Source organism: Mesoplodon mirus, assembly GCF_964341445.2.
Source record: "Mesoplodon mirus genome assembly, chromosome: 12".
Taxonomy (NCBI): Eukaryota; Metazoa; Chordata; class Mammalia; order Artiodactyla; family Ziphiidae; genus Mesoplodon; species Mesoplodon mirus.
In genome coordinates, this window is record NC_138988.1 from 66,756,460 (window position 1) to 66,777,906 (window position 21,447).

Here is a 21,447-nt window from a genome sequence, read left to right on the forward strand (position 1 = left end):
GGCTTCCTTTCTTGTGAAGGCCAGATGAGATTCCCGAACTACAAGGACAGGGAAATCAGGGCATTTTATTGATAATGGCAACGTCCATGACTTTACGCTTAGGTACGTGGGCGTGCTAAGGCCCGAGCCCAGGCCTTATGCTTCTCCTCGGGATCCCTCGGGGCAAACTTCTCCTGCAGTTTCTTCCACATGCCCTTATTCATCTCCTTAAACTCTTTCAAGGTATCTGGCAAAAGGAGAAGACAACAAAAAAAGGCTGAAGTCTAAAATGATTACACAGGTTGGCCCCACAGGGCTTTCGCCACACAGGCATGTCTCGCTTTTCACAGTATGTTGCTAAGAAAGGGAAGTATAGCCCCAACTTCTGATCAGCAAATCAGGCAGAGTAACAGACAAATAAATGCAAGTGTGGATGAGCACTTGTGTACCAGAGACCGTCCTTACAGTGGCCTCTGTTCACATCCAATCATCATTCAGCATCCAAGCAGGGCCCTCTCCGCTGTGCTCCACGTGAGCAAAGAAAAGGCACTGTAGCATCAGCTACACAACCCACAGGCCCAGAGGATTATCTCAAAACTTGGCCTGAGCCACACAGACCTTACTGTCTCCATTTTACAGATGTGGAAACTTGAGGCAGAGTGAGGTTAAGGAACTTGAGCAGGCTACACGGCTAGGAAGTGGTGGAGCTGGGATTTGACCCCAGACACTTGGGTCCACCCCACGCTGTGGAGTTGAGCAGGCACCCGGGAGGGAGCTGGACCTGGGCCCCCATCCCTGCCCACCATTTCCACACTGGATCCCCTCAAGCAATCAGTTAACCCTCTGAGCCTCGGGTTCCTCATCTGCAAAGTGGAGATCAAAACACCTGCCTCAAAAGTTGTGAGTCTTAATAATGGAGGTGACGTACCTGGCACCTGGCCCACACTCAAGAAAACGTAGCCATCTTCACAGGCGTGAAGGCAGCAGGAGCTGGTGGGAGCCAGTGGGGCCTCTCTTTAAAAACATACATCCACCCCTCCCCCCTCACCCCTAAAGGAACCAAGGCAGGGTTTCTCAGTCTCAGCACCAGTGACACTTGGGGCCAGATAATTCTTTGTTGTGGGGCTGACCTGGCACTGCAGGAGCATCTTGGCTTCTACCCACTAGATGTCAGTAGCAAACTGCCCTTTCCCCCGCAAGCTGTGACAACTAAAACGGTCTCCAGACATTGCCACAGGTCCCTGGGGGACAAAATCGCTCCCGGGTTGAGAACCACTGGTCTAAAGTCTGTCCAGGGCTAAAGTTCTATGATACCTAATTTTACTTGTATTTTAAGTTTAGATTTTCACATTATTTAAATTTCAGAGCCTGGATTTTCATCTCTTAATAAAACTTCTGGAGAAAAAGAATAGCTTTTCTGAACAAAAAGGTAACTCACATCATCTATTAACATTTATTGTCAGTGGGCTCTTGACTAAATTAGGACACGCACTGTACCCCGGCCAGCATTCCACCCTGGGACTTTTCCAGAAGTGCAGGTTCCTTCGTGGGGCACAAAACAGGATGCCGAGGCCTCCTTCAGAGACTCCCGGGACCCCAAGCCAGGATGGACACACTCGGGACGTAGACTGTGGCCACATTTCAGACTTGCCAGGCCCTCAAATCCTCATGACAAACACTGCAAGGTGTCCTGCCCTCAGAGGAAACACTCAGTAAGCTTATTCCACAGAGTCACAACAAAAATAAGAGGCTTGCTGTGAAAGCAAATTATCAGCTAATTTCCTAAGGCTGAACTCCCAGCCAGGACAAGCTGCAGCACAGGCCAGTGGTGGGGAGTCGTACATCTCCCACTCCTTGGCTATGGCCCGTTGTCTCCGAACTCAGCCGTCCCGAGAGTTAACAAAGAGGCAGAGGCTGAGCCTCTGGAACTTCTTTCCATTCTAATTCCAAGTTCAAACTTTGCTCAAACTCTTCGGGGTCCTCACAATGACATTGTGCATTGATGCTGGTAATTACACGGGCCCAGGGACATGGGGGTACCATTTGTTTATATGTGTATGTGGGTGTGTACACACACACACACACATTTTTTTAAAAAATTGCCAATAAAGTGATTCTGCCTGGCCAAAATATCTCTACCCCAGTTTTCCAGAGAGTAAATATAAAAATAGTATCAGAGTCAACCCACAATAGCAGATGACACCACCAGGTTTTAATCTGTTCAGAAGGTTAAGAGTTTTCTGGAAGCCTAAATTCTCAAACCTTAGTTGCTGAAGGCTTCCAGAGGAATAGGAAAGAGAAATTTCTAGAGTACCAGGAGGCAATGTTTCAGGGCCATGCCCTCCCAGAAAAGGTTAGCCTATTTTTATATGTGGTATCCTTGGCAATAAAAATAGTTAATTTTCCAGAACCTGCCTGTTTCAACCCAGTCTTCCCCCTGCCACCACCCCCCACGTCCCCCTTCAGTGACAATGGAGAATGGGGAAGTAAGGAGGGGCCGGGCTAGACAGGGTTTTTCCTTCCTTGTTAATCAGGGTCTATCAAGGACTCCAAAACATACCTAGTTAAACCCATATCTAACCCACAGACCACGTCCCCTGGGTCAGATAGCTCTTAGGCGGATATCCCCATACACGTCTATTGAATGGCTTTTTGTTTTAATTAAAACCCTCGTGTTTATAAAGCCCCCTTAGGACCATAAAGATAAAATTATTTTCCTTCCATCCTGATTTCAACTACTTCCATTTGGCAAATACATATTCCCTTGTTCCCTGCTGCCCAGCCTTGAATTTAAAAGCTCTAAAGATGGATTTGCTTTTTTTAAATAATGCCTCTGACCTTCTCCATGTTCTGTGGCCAAAAAAGCATGAGCCCTGTAGCTTCAGAATTTCCTGTGGGCTATTCCACAAGACTTTCCATCAAGCAAAACTGTCTTATTAGACAATTCCCCTTGGCCGCTCAAACACAAAGACTCATTTGCAAACCAACCAGAAAGGGCAGCAGCTGTGCTTTCCATACCTGTGGACAGGATCAGTTTGTATTCTTCCAGGGACAGACCACTGAAGCTTGTGTCTCTAGGGCGAGGGTACTGGTCACACGGGGCAGAGGGGAAAGAGAGAGGGAGGGGAGAGAAGATTAGTTCTGCAGCACAACCTGGGACTGGATGATCCTGGAGAGAAGCCACGCTCTAACTGCAGTTCACAGGCCATGGGTGTCTGGAGGCCAGAAGGAGAAGCGCAACGCCACCTGGAGGCCAAACCAGTCCGGTCTGGAGAGGCGGCTCTGACTTGAACACGCACCTGAACCCTGTGGAAAATGCAGGCTGGGCCTCGGGAGCCTGGGTGGGGCCTATGATTCTGCATTTCTAATCAGCCCCCGGGTGGTGCCCATGCTGCTGCTCACGGACCACACTTTGAGCAGTGAGGATTTAGAAGAAATCCCCTCTTCATACAGACTAGGCATTTGGCCATGTAAATCTGTGGTTACTGAGCACATTTTTCAAGCCTGGGGAAAAAACACACTAAACAGAATTTGACAGCAATCATGTCAGGGCCGAGGAGAGGTCCAGCTTTGTCTGACAGGACTTTCCCAGTCACCCCATCTTTATCACCAGAGTGTGGGGAAGACCAGTTCCATCAGAGGGGGTGGGAAAATACGTGTGAGATCCAAGAGTTGTCAGACACACCCGGAAGCACCCACTGGCATATAAAACACATGGCTTTTCTTCAAAATTAAAAATGGCTTTCATTTAGGTGACCTAAAAGCCTCTACCAGGTGCCTTAGTTGGCTTGGTTGAAATTACTGGTTACATTTGAAAGTAGCAAAACCACAATTCTTTACAGAACATCGTATAATCAGATTTCACTCACTCTTATTGGTCATCTCCAGTCGAAGGGCTGGGGACAACACAAAAGACTGTGGCCCACTCACCTTGTGTTTGTAGTAGTTTGCATGGAGCCGTGCTAAGCTCTGGTACATCTGATCACAGGCCTCAGGCTCTGAAACCTGAAAAACAAAACCTCCAAGAAAGTGAGCAAATGAGCCCTGCCCCCACACGGGTCTGTACCGTATGCCTCCAGGAAGGACAGGAAGCAGGCCTGCGGCTCAGAGCTGGCTTCTCTGACCACAGGTCCCACGGTCAGAAATCACCTTTTTGGAATAATGGCTCCACCTCAGCAGCTCCCCAACCTGCAGGAAAACTCAACTGGCAAACAAACATTTGCTGAACACCTGTGACTTGTGAACCAGCAAGCCCCACGGTAAAAACAACACTCCAGGAGTGCCAGGGGCAATGTGGGCCACAAGAAGTCAGAGGAGGTTAGCGGATCATGGAAGTGAGACTAAGCTGGTTTCTGAAGGATGCACAGGCGCCGGGGAGAGTGGAGAGGGCCTTCCTGGTGGGGGCGGTCGCATGAGCAGGGCAGAGGAGGCAGGGATGCTATACCTATGCCTCACACCAGACCATCTGGCTGAGGGCCTGAACATGCAGGTAAAAGAGCCTGGGTGGGAGAAAAAGAAAGAGCTTTTTGAGTTAAACCTTCAATATGAAATGTATTAAATAAAGATTCTTTTATGAAAGGCAAAAAAAAATCATCTGAGCTTTCATCTGTGGTTAAGTGGGGAGCTGTTGAATTTTACAAGGAAAGAAACATGAAGAAAGTAGTATTTTAGGATGAAACAGGTGAACTGAGGAGAACCAAGAGGGAGAACCCAGTTAGGTCCTGTTAGGAAGCCTTGCAAATAAAAAGGGGGAAATAAAGCAATACTCCGGATGGCCCTGCTGGAAATTCCAGGGAACGCGGGCAACATGCAGATGAGAGGTGGGTTTTTCCCTCTCATACCTCTTAAAAAGTTTTCCCTTCCTTCTGCCTTTGCCATTATTTAGCTACAGTTCCTTACATTATTCTGCCAAGAATTCTGAAAGCTCCCCAGAATGAAACTTTCTCTTCAATGTTTTTTTCCCAGAATTCAAATGATGGATTTTTCCAACTTAAATCCTTTCTCGAAGAAGGCAGAGCATAAATAAATCAGTAGTTAAGCATTTTAATAGGCAGCTCCACTTCTGCCTCCATGTGCATGTCAAATAAGGTCCCCACTTTACAGCAAACAAGAAAGACAATCCTGTCATTGAGTTCTACTCAATCCATCCCCAGGTTCAGGCCACCCATCATGAGAACGCCCAGGTAGCCACATCAGAAGAGAAAGGGTGACTGGCTGAGGAGGCAGCCAGTGTTTGTTGACTAATGATCAAAGGCATTATTTGAGTGCACTGGGGCTACAGGCTGAAAAAGAAGAACGGATATTAACACATGAGTCTGACTCCCCATCGGGCGGCACTTCCAAGCAAAGTCCAGCTGGAACAGAATTCTGCAGCATACACTTTGGGGGAAAGCGTTTTGAATGTTCTGTCTTCAGCAGGGCATGCAAAACTAAGAGCTAACCAGACGACAGACGAACAGAAGGCACAAGACGCAAAAGGAAAAAGAGGGTAACACCAGCCAAACTTTTAAAGAATATTATGTAGATTATCAAGAGATAATTGTGCATTTCATCATTTGCTTGCCCTCTTCATACCTGTACAGATGTGTTTGCTTATAAATTTAAGAGAACCTACAGTGTGCCCGGCCCATGTCAGAGTAGGTGTGCACAGCTGTGGGGAGCTGTGGAGTCCAACTGCCTGCATTTGGATCTCATCCCTTACCAGCTAAGGGGTATTGGGCAAATCACTCCATCTCCCTCTGCCCCTGACACTTAAAAAAAAAAATTCCTACTTTTCCTTTATCCTTCTCTATATCTATATATACATAATATTTCAGTATGTTTCCTAAGAATGACATTCTCTCATATAACCACAGTTCCATGACCAAATTCAGGACATTTAACATTGATACAACACTTCTATCTGTTCCATTGTCCATATTCCAACTCTGTCAATTGTCTCAGTAAAACTCTTCACAGCAAAAAAAAGTCCTTTAGGCCCAGGATCGCCTCCTGCACTACCTGTCACGTTTCTTTCTCCTTGCAGCCGGGACACCTCCTCGGCCTTTCTTTGTCTTCCCAGCACTGACATTTTTGAAACATACTGGCCAACTTAACTTTTCTTTTAAAAGAAAAGATAATAATTGTCCCTATTTCTGAGGGCGATGTGAGAGTAAGTAAGGTAATGCCTGGACTGCTCTGAATTCAGGGCCAGGAACACTGATGAATGTGAGGGATTAGTCTTGGTTACTATTAGTAGTAAACAGTTATAGTAGACACAGGCCTTTCCTGCACTAACTACAAGGCGAAAGAAGACTTCAGGATGATCCCGGTGACAGCGGCATGAGGGGTGCGTGGAGGGCCCCTGACACCATCAGCGGAGCCAAGGAAGCCCTGCCAAGGGTCATGGCGAGGGTGGGCGGAAGCTACCGGTAGGACGTGGGGGCTCTCCAGGCACAGGACCAGCTCATGCACACGCCCAGGGGACAGCAATTAGGACGTATCAGCGGGTCAGTGCTGCTGGCGTGACTGCAGGGTATGGCTGGAGGTGGAAGTGATGAAGGGATGGAAAATCACCGAAGCTTCACTCTGTCCCTGACTGGACCTCCGGCCCTGAGCCTGATGGCTCTCAGTGGTCCCCAAGTGTTTCATGATCAGCTTGGCGGGGATCATGCACTGACCCTTGGTCTCTGCAGAGCGAGCGGCTGTCTGCAGCACCTGTCCTCCACCTGATGGCCGTGCAACCCGACCTTCCCCTCCCACCACCACCGACCACCCTCCCAACCCAGCTCTTAATTAAGAAAGGCATTCACAGCACTGACTCTGCCCAGCGCCTCTCTCCCGGGCTCCCTCACTGCCGGCAGACCACCAACACATCGCGTCCTCACCAGACCTGCGCTCCCACCAGATCCTCACCTTCAGAGATGCTGCCAAAAGGAGTCCCCTCCTGCCTTTCCTCCAAATCTAACAGTGAGAGCTGGCAGGAGGGCTGCTCAGCCACCTCCGTCTGTACCCTCGGTGGGGTGAGCAGGGTGTCTCATTCCTGCCCAGCTTTTCCCACCTCCGACAGAGAAGTAGGGCTGAGGGGAGGGACACAGAGAGAGAGGATGGGGTCACCGTACAGAGCATTGCTCAAAAACCAAAGTGACCCTCTGTGTTCCCTGAACCTCTCAAAAGTCCTTCAGTATTAAAGAGACAGTCTCCCAGATACTTTCCATAAAGCCTGGAGCCTCAAAGAATAATCTGAGAAGCACCTATAAATAACAAATCACCAAAAAATGACCTTGTCACCCAATTTCTCATCTGAGGTCAGAAGATGTCTGTACGAGGCTGTAAAAGTAGCTCAGTGGAGGTGATGAGAGTTTGAGGTACGGCAACTTCAAGCCAAGTTATTACTGCCTAAGCAGAGATGGAGCCAAGGCCAATTCTGGGTTCCTAGTCACACCCAATCCAAGCTCAGCAATTACAAAATAGTCTTATTTACTACTTAAAAGTACATCAGTAGAAATACCTAATTCCGGAAGCCTCACCACATACCTACATCCTACACTTTATTCACAGACTCCAGTGCAAACATCGCTGAATTTTGAAATACAGTTTTCCCAATGAAGTGTACTGTGCACTTTTAGAAATATTCTCATATACAAGCTTTCAACTACCTGATTTTGCATTCACACCTAATGAGATTATGGACATTTTAGGACGAATGGCAAAGCTGGGTTTAAACAAGGCAGCAGTTGGGATATTACGAAAAAGTCAGCTCTGCTCCCTAAATGTGAATAAAATAGATGCTCAAGTGACAAAGTGTCCTTTTGGGCTCTATGTTGGCTGCTTTTGCATTTCCCCCGCTCAGTAGTCAGTAAATTTCTCTTTACCGTATTAAACTTTTATACATACAAATCTACATCACTGCCACAGGCACTGATGTTGATTTTCAAAATTGAATTTTGGGTGGTGACAGCAATTGGTACAGCGGCCCCTATTCCAGTCACACAAAGGGATGCATAAGCACTTTTGGGAAAGTGTTGCAAATTGCTTCGCTAATTAAGGTAGAGCTGGATTCAGTCCAGGAGGATCTATGAGAAAAGGTTTTCATGGCTTGGTAATGAACTTCCGAAATGAGTTCATTCCATTATGGGAGTCTATTCCCTTGAATTCAACTGAAAATCTATTTCTTGAGCATCTACTATGTAGAGAGCTCTGCTAGGCGGCTGTGAGGGGACATAAAGACCCAGCCTCGGCTCCAGAGAAGTTGGCAATCAAGCTGAGACAAGATACATACACATTAAAAATAAAAAATGACCAGGACAGAGTGTAACTGAGTGCCAAGAGTTACAGGAGATCAGAAGCAGGAGCTAGTTACCAGGCCTGGCTCACATGGCAAGTGTGGTTCCCTTACAGGACAGGTTTGCGTTTCACTGCAGTGACAGGTCACAGAGTGATGGGGAGTCAGAGTCCCTTACTTTGAGGAGTGTAGACTTCAGAGCTGGGCAGAATGGGGATCAGAGGAAGGACTGGGAGAAAGAGGCATGAAAAGGCAGAGGGACAAGGATGGTCCAGGCAGGCAGGGTCTCAAGCTGCACCAAGGAGTGCTTCAAGGCCTGGGAAGCCACCAGATTCTTGACAAGCTGTGTGTCTGGGCTTTGGTCCACAGTGCACTAGGTTCTCAAAGGTTAAGAACCTGGGAGCAGAGATCAAGATGGCAGAATAGAAGGACGTGGAGCTCACATCCTCCCACAAATACATGAAAGACACATCTACATGTTGAAAAATTCTCACAGAATACCCACTGAACACTGGCAGAAGATCTCATACAACCAAAGCTGCAAGAAAGATCACCACATAACCGGATAGGATGAAAGAAAAAAAAAAGCAGGAATCAGGACGGGACCTGTGCCCCGGGAGGGAGCTTTCAAAGGGGAAAGGTTCCTTTACCCTGGGAACCCCCTTCACCGACTGGGAGGTCCACTGGGACAGATAGGGAGCCTCAGAGGAGAGCACAGCAGCTGGCCTGTGGCAGGCAGGACAGAGGGAGACCAGCACAGACAGTCCACGCTACCTTGCTGCACTTCCCAGCCCAAGACACATGCCTGCTGGTGTGCGGAGCGGCTGGGGGCTGGAACTCGGGCTTCAGAGGACTCACTCTGGCTGCGCAGAGACAGCCTGAAGGGCCTGGAGTGTGGTCCAGGGCGAGGCTGGGGGTGCTGTGCGCAGGATGGAGCCCAGGTCTACTGTCAATGTGCGTGTGAAGCGGGGGGGCATGACCCCACCACAGCGGCCCCATTCTCTGGGTGCTCATGGCAGGCACGGCTCCGCCATTATAAGCTCTGGGAGCACACAAGCGCCCGTGGGTTGCCAACACGCAGAGGTAGGGCTGAAATCAGAACCGATTCCTGGCAGGTGTGTGACTTCAGCAAATTTATGCCAGCGGCAGCTTCTACAGGACATCTGAGCTGATTACTGGCACTCCCCTAGCTGAGGCAGGTCTAGTGCCAGCAACAACAAACTTTGTGGGCATGCACACGCAGAAGCAGGGCTGATATCTGAGCTGATTACTGGTATTCCCACAGCAGAGGTGGGGCCAAGGGCAGTCTCAACAACAGTGTACTTTTTGAGCATGCACACCAGGTGACAGGAGATGGTACAAAGTGCATGTCCAGGCAGACAACTCCTGGGGAGGAATACACAGCAGCTCCTTTCCCAGTGGGAGCGCTCCTGTCCCACCAACCTCACACCACAGTTTAGGACCGGATCTGGGGGCTTCTACTTCAACAACTGGGGAGCAGACCCTGCCCCTGATAGGGCTGTGACAACCACAGAGCAAAGAGGAGGCCCTGCCCAACATCCAGTGAAGGCTCTGGCCACCACAACACCAATCACACCCCTTATCAAGGGGAGAAGGGCCAGCACACCCTGAGGAAAGACATGGCAGGCATCCATACCAAAAACAGCCTTTGCACCAAAAATATTAGACTCAGGCTACACAGGGGTGTTTCCACATATAAACAGCCCTTCATGACCACAGTAGATAACTGTTTCCCCTAAATTCATAGAGTCAGAGTAATATAAGTAAAATGAAAAAGCAGAGGAACCACTCCCAATTATAAGAAGAGAAATCCCCTAAAAGAACAAACAATGAAACAGACCTCTCCAGTCTACCAGACCCTGAGTTCAAAAAGAAGGTAACAAAAATGCTGAAGGAGCTAAGAAAAGCTATCGACAGTAATGCAGATCACTGTAACTAAGAACTATAAAGAGGAGGCAATCAAAATCAGACAACTTAATTGCTGAGATGAAAACTGAGCTAAAGGCAATATACAGAAAACTAAATAATGCAAAATGAATAAGTGATCTGGAAGACAAAATAATGGAAATCACCCAATCAGAATGGCAGACAAAAAGACAAATGAAAAAAAAAAATGAAAGCAACATAAAAGACCTATGGGACACAAAGCATGCCAATCTAGGCATAATAGGGATCCCAGAAGGAGAAAGAGAAAAGGGGATCGAAAATGTATTTAAAGAAATTATGGCTGAAAATTTCCCAAACCTAAAGAAGGAAACAGATATCGAGGTACAGGAAGCACAAAGGGTCCCAAACAAGATGAACCCAAGCAGACCTACACCAAGACATATCATAATTAAAATGGCAAAAGTTAAAGATAAAGAGAGGATTTTAAAGGCAGCAAGAGAAAAACAAAGAGTAAGTTACAAGGGGACCCCCATAAGGCTATCAGCTGATTTCTCTATAGAAACTTTGCAGGCCAGAAGGGAGTAGCAAGATATATTCAAAGTCCTGAAAGAGAGAAACCTGCAAACTATGATACTCTACCCAGCAAGATTATCATTTATAATAGAAGGAGAGAGAATGAATTTCTCACACAAGCAAAAACTAAAAGAATACAGCAATACTAGACCTAACCTAAAAAGAATACTGAAAGGTTTTCTCTAAATAGAAGAAAGAATCTATAGGGAAGGTAAAATCACAATAGGAAAAGCAAATATATGAAAGGGTTGTAGATCACTTAAATAAACCAGAACATACATTAAAAAAAAAAAATCAGGGCTTCCCTGGTGGCGCAGTGGTTGAGAGTCCGCCTGCCGATGCAGGGGACACGGGTTCGTGCCCTGGTCCAGGAAGATCCCACATGCCGCGGAGCGGCTGGGCCCGTGAGCCACAGCCGCTGGGCCTGCACATCCAGAGCCTGTGCTCCACAATGGGAGAGGCCACAACAGTGAGAGGCCCGCATACCGCAAAAAAAAAAAAAAAAAAAAAATCAAAAAAATTTGTGGAAGCAATTATAACTACAATGAATGGCAAAAGGATAAACATGAGAATGTAAAATAGGACATCAGAACCATATTGTTCTTACTTGGGAGAGGGGAGTAAGAAAATGTAGATTTTTTGGAATGTGTTTAAGCTTATATGACTACCAGTCTAAAGCAAGCAGATACAGTAATGGGTTAACATACTTGAAAACCAGGGTAACCACAAATCAAAAACATACAACAGATTCACAAAAAAACAAAAAGAACTCAAGTGTAATACAAATGAAAACCATCAAACCACAAAAGGAAAAACAAAAAGAAAGGAACAAAGAAGAAATACAAAATCAACTGGAAAACCAGATTTAAAATGGCAATAAATACATACCTGTCAATAATTACCTTAAATGTCAATGGACTAAATGCTCTGACCAAAAGACACAGAATGGCAGATTGGATAATAAAACAAAAGCCTACAACACGCTGCCTACAAAAGACCCACTTTTGGGCGAAGGACACCCACAGAATGAAAATGAGGGGATGGAAAAAGATATTTCACGCAAACACAAATCACAAGAAGCAGGGGGTCACAATATCATATCAGACAAAATAGACTTTAAAACAAAGGCCATAGGGACTTCCCTGGTGGCACAGTGGTTAAGAATCCACCTGCCAATGCAGGGGACATGGGTTTGAACCCTGGTCCGGGAAGATCTCACATGCCGTGGAGCAACTAAGCCCATGAGCCACAACTACTGAGCCTGCGCTCTAGAGCTCAAGAGCCACAGCTACTGAGCCTGTGTGCCACAACTACTGAAGCCAGCATGCCCAGAGCCGTGCTACGCAACAAGAGAAGCCACCGCAATGAGAAGCCTGCACACCACAATGAAGAGTAGTTCCTGCTCGCTGCAACTAGAGAAAGCCCGTGTGCGGCAACGAAGACCCAACGCAGCCAAAAATAAATAAATAAATAAATAAATAAATAAATTTAAAAGAAAAACAAAACCCAAAACACAGGCCATAAATAAAGAGGGATGCTATATAATGACAAAATGATTGATGCAAGAAGAGGATATTACACTCATTAACATATATGAACGCAATATATGCTATAGGAGCACCTAAATACATAAAACAAATACTAACAGACATAAAGGGAGAAATTGATGGGAATAAAATAAAAGTAGGAGACTTTAACACCCCACTGACATCAACAGACAGATCTTCCAAACAGAAAATCAATATGGCAACAGAGACCCTAAATGACACAAGAGAACAGTTAGACTTAATTTGATATTTTCAGGACACTACATCCAAAAAAACCAGCATACACATTCCTTTCAAGTGCACATAGCACATTTTCTAGGGTAGACGACATATTAGGACACAAAACAAGCCTTGATAAATTTTAGAGGATAGAAATTATTTCAAGCATCTTTTCTGACCATAATGGCATGAAACTAGAAGTCAACCACAGAAAGAGAAACGAGAAAAAAAACCGATTACACAGAGACTACACAACACGTTATTAAAAAACCAATTGGTCAATGATGAATTCAAAGAGGAAATTAAAAAATACCTTGAGACAAATGACAATGAAAATACAACCATATAAAATCTATGGGATGCAGCAAAAAGCATTTCTTAGAGGGAAGTTCATAGCAATACAGGCCTTCCTCAAAAAAACAAGAAAAATCTCAAATAAACAACCCAACCTACCACTTAAAAGAATTAGAAAAAGATGAACAAACAAAACCTAAAGTTAGCAGAAGGAAGGAAATAATAAAGATTAGAGAGGAAATAAATAAGATAGAGATTTAAAAAAATAGAAAAAAATCAATAAAACCAAGAGCTGGTTCTTTGAAAGAAAAAAATCAACAAACCTCTGGCTAGGCTCACCAAGAAGAAAAAAGAGGGGACCCAAATAAACAAAATAAGAAATGAAAGAGGAGAAATAACAACTGATACCACAGAAATACGAGAAGCCATAAGAGAATACTATGAACAATTATATGCCAACAAACTGGACAACTCAGAAGAAATGGACAAGTTTCTAGAAACATACAGCCCACCAAAATTGAATCAAGAAGAAACAGATAATTTGGGGGTTTTCTGGCCATGCTGCATGGCTCACGGGATCTTAGTTCCCTGACCAGGGATTGAACCCGGGCCATGGCAGTGAAAGTGCCAAGTCCTAACCACTGGACCGCCAGGGAATTGCCAAGAAGAAATAGATAATTTGAACAGACTGATCACTAGAAGTGAAACAGAATCTGTAATTAAAAAAAAAGCTCCCTGCAAACAAAAGTCCAGGACCAGATGGCTTCACTAGGGAATTCTACCAAACATACAAAGAACTTAAACTGATCCTTCTCAAACTCTTCTTCAAAAGACTGAAGAGGAGGGAACACTCCTAAAGTCATTCTATGAAGCCACCATCACCCTGATACCAAAACCAGACAAAGATACCACCAAAAAAGAAAATCACAGGCCAATATCTTTGATTGATATAGATGTAAAAATTCTCAATAAAATACTAGCAAACCAAATCCAACAACATACAAAAAGGATCATACACCATGATCAGGTTGGATTCATCCCAAGTTAACAAGGGTGGCTCAACATATGCAAATCAATCAGTATGACACACCACATAAACAAAGGAAAAGACAAAAACCACATGATCATCTCAACAGATGCAGAAAAAGTATTTGATAAAATTCAACATCCATTCATGATTAAAAACTCTCACCAAAGTGGGTACAGAGGAAACATATCTCAACATAATCAAAGCTCTTTATGACAAAACCACAGCCAATGTAATACTCAACAGTGAAAAGCTAAAAGCCTTCCCAGTAAAATCTGGAATGAAACAAGGATGCCTACTCTTATCACTTCTATTCAGCATAATATTGGAAGTCCTAGTCACAGCAATCAGACAAGAAAAAGAAATAAAAGGTATCCAAATTAGAAGGGAAGAGGTAAAAATTGTCATTATATGCAGATGACATGATACTCTATACAGAAAACCCTAAACACTCAACACAAAAACTTTTAGAGTAGATAAATGAATTCAGCAAGGTAGCAGGATACATATTAACATAAAGAAATCAGTTGCATTTCTCTATATCAGAAAGAGAAAGTTAAAAAAATCCCTATTAAAATCACATCAAAAAATATATATATAAAATAAAACCACCTAGGAATAAACCTGACCAAGGAGGTAAAAGACTTATATGCTGAGAACTATAAAACACTGATATAGGAAACTGAAGATGATTCAAAGAAATGGAAAGATATCCCATGCTCTTGCATTGGAAGAATTAAAATTGTTAAATTGGCCATATTATCCAAAGCAATCTACAGATTTAATGTAATCCCTATCAAATTAACCATGATATTTTTCACAGAACTAGAATAAATAATCCTAAAATTTATATGGAACCACAAAAGACCCAGAATTCCAAAGCAATCCTGGGGAAAAGGAACAAAGCTGGAGGCATAACCCTCCCTGACTTCAGACAATACTACAAAGCTACAGTAAACAAAATAGCATGGTACTGGCACAAAAACAGACATACAGATCAATGAAACAGAATAGAGAGCCCAGAAATAAGCCCACACACCTACAGTCAATTACTCTTCGACAAAGGTGGAAGAATATACAATGGAGAAAAGACATTCTCTTCAGCAAGTGGTGTTGGGAAAGCTGGAGAGCCTCATGTAAATCAATGAAGTTAGAACACTCCTCACATCACACACAAAAATAAACTCAAAATGGCTTAAAGACTTAAATATAAGACATGACACTATAAACTCCTAGAATAGAGAACACGGGCAAAACATTCTGCCATAAATCATACAAATGTTTTCTTAGGTCAGTCTCCCAAGGCAAAAGAAATGAAAGAAAAAATAAACAAATGGGACCTAATCAAACTTACAAGCTTTTGCACAGCAAAGGAAACCATAGAACAAAAAGACAACCTATGGACTGGGGGAAAATATTTGCAAACAATGCAACTGACAAGGGCTTAATTTCCAAAATATACAAACAGCTCATACACCTCAACAACAAAAAAAAACAACCCAATCGAAAAATGGGCAGAAGACCTAAACAGACATTTCTCCAAAGAAGAAATAAAGATGGCCAATAGGCACATGAAAAGATGCTCAACATCACTAATTATTAGAGAAATGCAAATCGAAACTACAGTGAAGTGTCACCTCACACCAGTCAGAATGGCCATCATCAAAAAGTCTACAAATAACAAATGCTGGAGAGGGTGTGGAGAAAAGGGAACCTTCCTACACTGCTGGTGGGAACGTAAATTGGTACAGCCACTATGGAGAACAGTGCGAAGGTTCCTTAAAATACTAAAAATAGAATTGCCGTATGATCAAGCAATCCCACTCCGGGGCATATATCTGGAAAAGAGTAGAACTCTAATTAGAAAAGATATATGCACCCCAATGTTCATAGCAGCATTATTTACAATAGCCAAGACATGGAAGCAACCTAAATGCCTGTCGACAGATGAATGGATAAAGAAGATGTGGTACGTAGATACAATGGAATATTACTCAGCCATAAAAAAAGAATGAAGTAATGCCACTTGCAGCAACATGGATAGACTTGGAGATTATCATACTAAGTGAAATAACTCAGAGAAAGACAAATATCATATTACTTATCTGTGGAATCTAAAAAATGATACAAATGAACTTATTTACAAAACAGAAACAGACTCACCTACATAGAAAACAATCCTATGGTTACCAAAGGGGAGGCAGGGGAGGCATAAATTAGGAATTTGGGATTAACAGATACACACTACTATATATAAAATAGATTAACAACAAGGACCTACTACATAGCACAGGGAACTATATTCAGTATTCTGTAATAACTTATAATGGAAAAGAATCTGAAAAAGAACATATATATAGTATATACATATATAGTTTATATATAGTATATAGGGGGTAACAGGTAACATCTTACAGAAAAACCTGAATGAACTTTTTGGCCAACCCAATATAACTGAATCACTTTGTTGTACACCTGAAACTAACACAACACTATAAACCAAATATACTTGAAAAAAAAAAAAAAAAGAACAATTTACATTATGACCAATTTGGGAGGCAATGAGAAGAAGCCCTCATTGGGGCCGGGGCACACGCTGGAGTGTGGTGAGGGGGCGGGACACAGGCTGGATCAGACAACAGTGAAGGCCTCACAAAGCTGCATTACTCCAGGAGGCAACAGGCAGACCCAAAGATCTCTAGGTGGTGACCCACTGAAAGTCGTGGATAATCTAGCCCTCCAGGAGGAGCACCTACATCTCTAAACATGCCTGGAAAACTGCCATGCCTTGGTCTAAACACTACCTTAACTCCCTCCAGCTCCATCCGGAACTGGGGGAGAAAAAGAGATGGAGATGCCTGCGTTCCCTCTCTGACATGATTCTCCTCACAACAGCTGTTTTGCAGTGGGCTCAATATTACAACTAAAAATTGCATAATCTGTTCTCAGGCCCTTCCTCAAAAACTGGACTTCAGAGGACCCACACACGGGGGTGGGTAACGCTGGATGGCATCACCACTGCCAACACACACAGGGCTACACCCCGCCACACTGAGCCACAGACCAGGCCCCAACTGGATGACTGAGAAAACAGAATCACAGAAAACCTTTGAATTCCCCTCTGAGGAGTTGGACGTATCACCTACATTACTGCCAATCCAAGACAAAGTTCAACTCCTTTCAAACGGGGCTGATTATTATTTCAACCTGGGTATTTAATACAAGAACTCCCTGGTGGGCGAGCCCCTTCCTGGGTGGCTCCTCAGAGCTGTGCCCTGTGCTGGATAAGTGGGTGCTGCCAGGGACCTTTTAGGAAGCTGCCTGTGCATCTAATGAACTCATTAGAAGAGTTTGCACCTTCCCCTGTACTTAAGTCAACAATTACTGTTGTTTTGCCACCTTCCCCCATGTTGTGATTCTTTTATTAAGCTCTTGGGGCTGCAGGGAACACGCGTTCTCTTAGGGAAACTGAATTGAAAGGGAGCAAAATCCATAAACATTAGCTTTAAAAAACTGCACAATAGGATAGAGGGTGTAAGAGGTGTTTAGTGTGTTTCTGCTTCCAACCTCCCTCTTGGTGGGTTTAGGGTGGAGTGGACTGTGAGACTCCCCAAAGGGCAATCTGTGGTGGAATAAATGGAGGCAGTTATTTTGGCACCCTGGTTTCAAGTCTGAATGATTAATTTGCTTTCTAGTGGTTCTGGCTTTTCTGTGCTGCTGTCCCACCCGAGGACCATCTTTCTCCCCATCCACACTGGGTAGGCAGGGGCTGGGCCAAAGAAAAGCAGGTGGGTTAACAGAGGGATGTTTAATTCTTTGCCATAACTGTCCATGGTCCAAAGAGGTCTTGAGCAGGAAGTGAGGGGAAGGGAGGGCTTGAAGTTCACGGAACAAGAGGCCTTTCTAACAAGAAGAAGTAACTTGGGAGGAATGGGAGCTGAGGACAGTTCAGGCACAAAGAAGACAACGCTCACTTGTCTTGCCATTTAACTCCTGGGGAACCCCGAATAAGTTGTTTTTCTTTTCAGATCTTGTTTCTTCACCTGTAAAATGGGAACAGCGATGGTGACCTCAACTCAGCTGCACTAAGGAATAGACTAAATGAGACCATGCATGCAAGTGTGCCATGCATGCGTTCAGCGTTATTGTTCAGATGCAGGAAGCCACAAGGCCGAGAGCAGGACTGCCTGCTCCTCTCCTCTACAGGAACAAACACACGGCGGAGGAGAGCTGCCTCCCTCTCTAGTCCTGTCTTTCTGGCACATGGCGTAACCGAGGGGGAGCTCCGCACCCATCAGTTGACTGGGTCGAGTGCCTGCCCCTGGCTGCCAGCTTAATGAACGACCTTTCTTTCTCAAGTTCTTTATAAATGATCCGGGGGTGTCAGTGGGAGTGACTCACAGCACTGTTCTCAATTCCAGCAAGGGACTGCTCCTTCTGAAAATTACCACCAAGATTTACTAAGCCCAGGTGCATTCTTGGATGACATCAGGATGAGGTACCACAACAGTGGTCCCGAGTCATGTGCCTGCTGCCATCATGATGCACTGGTTCACTCTACCAGGGATGCATTCATCAGCTGCTCTGGAACCATCAACCGAGCCATGACTTGCATCTGCAGCCATGACTCAAATTCGTGTGGGCCTTCTACTCATCAGAACTATCTCCCTAGGTGACGACAAAAGATGACAACTCCAAAAGAGAAAGCTCTACCCTCCTTTTCTGGCTCCTCTTACACTAACAGTCAAGTAGGTGAATGTCATACTCTCACCTCCCCAGGGATCTAGCCTCTGTCAGCTTCTCTGCTGGCTGGTTTCACCATCCGAGTTTCATTAAAGCAAGTCACGTGTCTGTCCAACTGTAGGCTCCTTGGTGATAAGGACCAGGTTATGTCCCTCTTCTGTAGTTCCTGCAATTCCCCACACAGAGTAAGCTCACAAATTAATTCTCACCACTCAAGGCACAGAAATATTCCCTTCTCACTCTTCACTACTTCCTTCCATCTAGTTCTGCTACATCTGCAACTATATTCAAATGATTTTTGTCTCATGAGCCATAACCAATCATTTGTTTACCCATTCATTCAGACATTTACCGAGTGTCTTTTATGTGCCAGGAACTATGCTAGACACTGTGGGGAGAAAGATAAAAATAGCACCGTCTCTATTCTCAGGAAGCTCACACTGAAAATATGAAGGGAGCATAGCCCTAGAAAGTCTATGGGCGATGGGATTTGCAGAGTTGGGACTATGACCCCTGCCTTCAAGATCTTTATACTACGGGCCAGTGAAGACCACTGTAAGAAGTGTGAAGGCCCTCAGTGCTGTGTGACACCCCAACCCCCCCCAACAAAGCCCTGAGCCAGACACTCCGTCCATGCCCACCACCCAGTCAGCACTTGGTTTCGATGATGCCACTGGGCATGTTGTTCTTGCTCCATCAGGTGGGCTGGTTTGGGTCTGGGTTGGGCTAAGTTGTCGAAAAGCCATGTTCCTGCTTTGACAGGTTGTGGCCAAATTTCGCAGAAGTCATTTCTTCAGGCTGTGTGTGTATGTGTCACATCTCAGGTGTCTGACCTCTTGCCTGAGCCCCAGGCTCAAATATCCCACTGTCTACTTTGACATTTCCACTTGGAAGTAAATCCACTTTGCATCTCAAGTTTAACATGTCTTAACACCAAACTAAAGATGTTCTTCCCACACCCCACCTGTTCCTCATCTCGTCTTCCCCATCTCAGTAAACGGCACCACCTTGCACCGAGTTGCTCAGGCCCAAACAATCTAGGTGTTATCCTTGGTTCCTCTTGCCCTTTACCCTATATCCAATACATCAGCAAGTCCTGTTGATGCAACCTTCACATTGCAACCCCAATGTGGCCACTTCCATCTCCTGTGCTGCCATCTTCATCCAAGCCACCACCATTTCCTGCCTGGGCTACCAGAGTGACTGTTTCTATTCTTGCCTCCCTATAATCCATTCACTGGTACAACCAGAGTGATCTTTAAAAAAACAACAGTAAACTAGGTCACATCAAACCCCTGACCAAACCTCCCCAGAGGCTTCTCACTGGTCTTATGATAAAATCCAACCCCTAACCAGAGCCTGCCTATAAAACCCTACCGTGCCTGACTCCTGTCCTCCTCTGACTCAACTCTTAGAAAATGGCATTTCACTCACTACCCTTCAGCCACTTGGGCTTGCTTTCTGCTTCCTGCCTCAGGACCACTGCACTGCCTGAAAGAACACCAAGTGTTCATTGTTGGCTCGTCGTCTTCCCTTAGGTCTCATCTACGTGTCACCTCCTCAGTAAGCCTTTATCTATCCTAACTAATATTACCCTTTTACCATGCTACTCTATTTCATATCCATCACAGTACTTCTCTGCCCTGCCCTGTGTGTGTCTACTTGCTTACTGTGTCCTGAACTAGGACGTAAACTTAAATTTCACGTGGGCAGGACCTCATCGAATTAACTACTGTCTCCCCAGCACCGGGAACAGTTCCTGGCACATGGTGGGTGTTCCATAAGTATGTGCTGTATGAATGAACAAATCCCAGAAGTGCAGCGCCAACCTGGAGGAGAGCAAGAACATAGGTCTACTACTCACACACATGGGCACGGGGTGAGGACTCAAACCTGTCGCACGGGCTTACAAGGGCCCGGGAAGCACACCAAGGCTTAGTGGGGACCCTGCATAGGTCCTTGGGCATCAGCTCAATCACTGCACAACACTTCGAGGTTATGGCATCATGTCAGGGGAGTAATAAGCCTATGACTGTCACCACCTAGGACTGGTGTTGTGGGACTCAACCCTGGCTGCACCCTGAATCATCGAGAGCTTTTAAAAACACTGAGGCCAAGGCCTCACCCCCAGAGTTTCTGATTCAATAAGGTCGTATGGTCCCAGGTATCTAGATTTTTAAAAAGCTCCTCAGGAACCTCCAACGTGCAGCCAGGTGAAAGTACTGAGTAGAAGATAGGATCACCGCTCTCCGCAGTTTCCCTGGGCGTTAAGAGGGTCCCCGGATACGCGCGGCCACAGAGGAAAGGCGCGCGCATGCGCGGGGCCCCGCTGCCAGCCCGCTCGTGGGCCCCGCTCTGCCTCCTCCTTTCCTCCCCTCGCCCCAACCGCCTCCCCGCCGCAGGCGGACCCCACAGTCTGGTCACCTTGGTGTTCTCTCCCTCCCGAAAGGCCTGCGCTACCCGCTGCCGCAGATAAGCGCCCAAGTCCCGGCCTCTTTTGGTCTCGTCCACTGGCCATTCCTCACAGAGTTTAAGAAAACGCCTGTAGCGGCTAGACGCCATTTTGGGCCCTGCTTGTCTCCGCCCCTGAGGGAGGAGTCGGCGGGGACAGATGGAGCTTGCGCACTAAGCATCGCCGGCTTCCCGAAGAGGTGGGGTGGGAGGGAGGAGTGAGCATGCGCCATTTAGCCGGCGCTCCGCCGCTTTCTGGGAATGGCCGCTTCTCCCCTGTCTCTGCAGGGCCAGCTGATTCAGTCTTCGTCCTCCTGGAACCAGACTGGTTCCCAGGGGGAAGTCAGTCGTGGAGTATACCGGGGATAGCTTGCTTCTCTTTTTCAGTGACTGCACAAGCTCCAGACTAAAAAACCCTCCTCTGAGACCTCTGCTAATTGCAT

At 45.5% G+C, this 21,447-nt stretch overlaps 1 protein-coding gene across 1 annotated transcript; it reads right to left on the reverse strand.

The window, feature by feature from the left end:
* Positions 1–45: 45 nt before the first annotated feature.
* UQCC2 (ubiquinol-cytochrome c reductase complex assembly factor 2) lies at positions 46–21,137 on the reverse strand. Its single transcript, XM_082637594.1, has 4 exons — positions 20,978–21,137; positions 3,910–3,984; positions 2,998–3,067; positions 46–226 (listed from the first exon to the last, which is right to left on the reverse strand). The coding sequence occupies exons 1-4, from the start codon at positions 21,113–21,115 to the stop codon at positions 99–101; spliced, it is 411 nt and encodes a 136-aa protein (XP_082493720.1). The 5' UTR covers positions 21,116–21,137; the 3' UTR covers positions 46–98.
* Between the last annotated feature and the right edge of the window lie 310 nt (positions 21,138–21,447).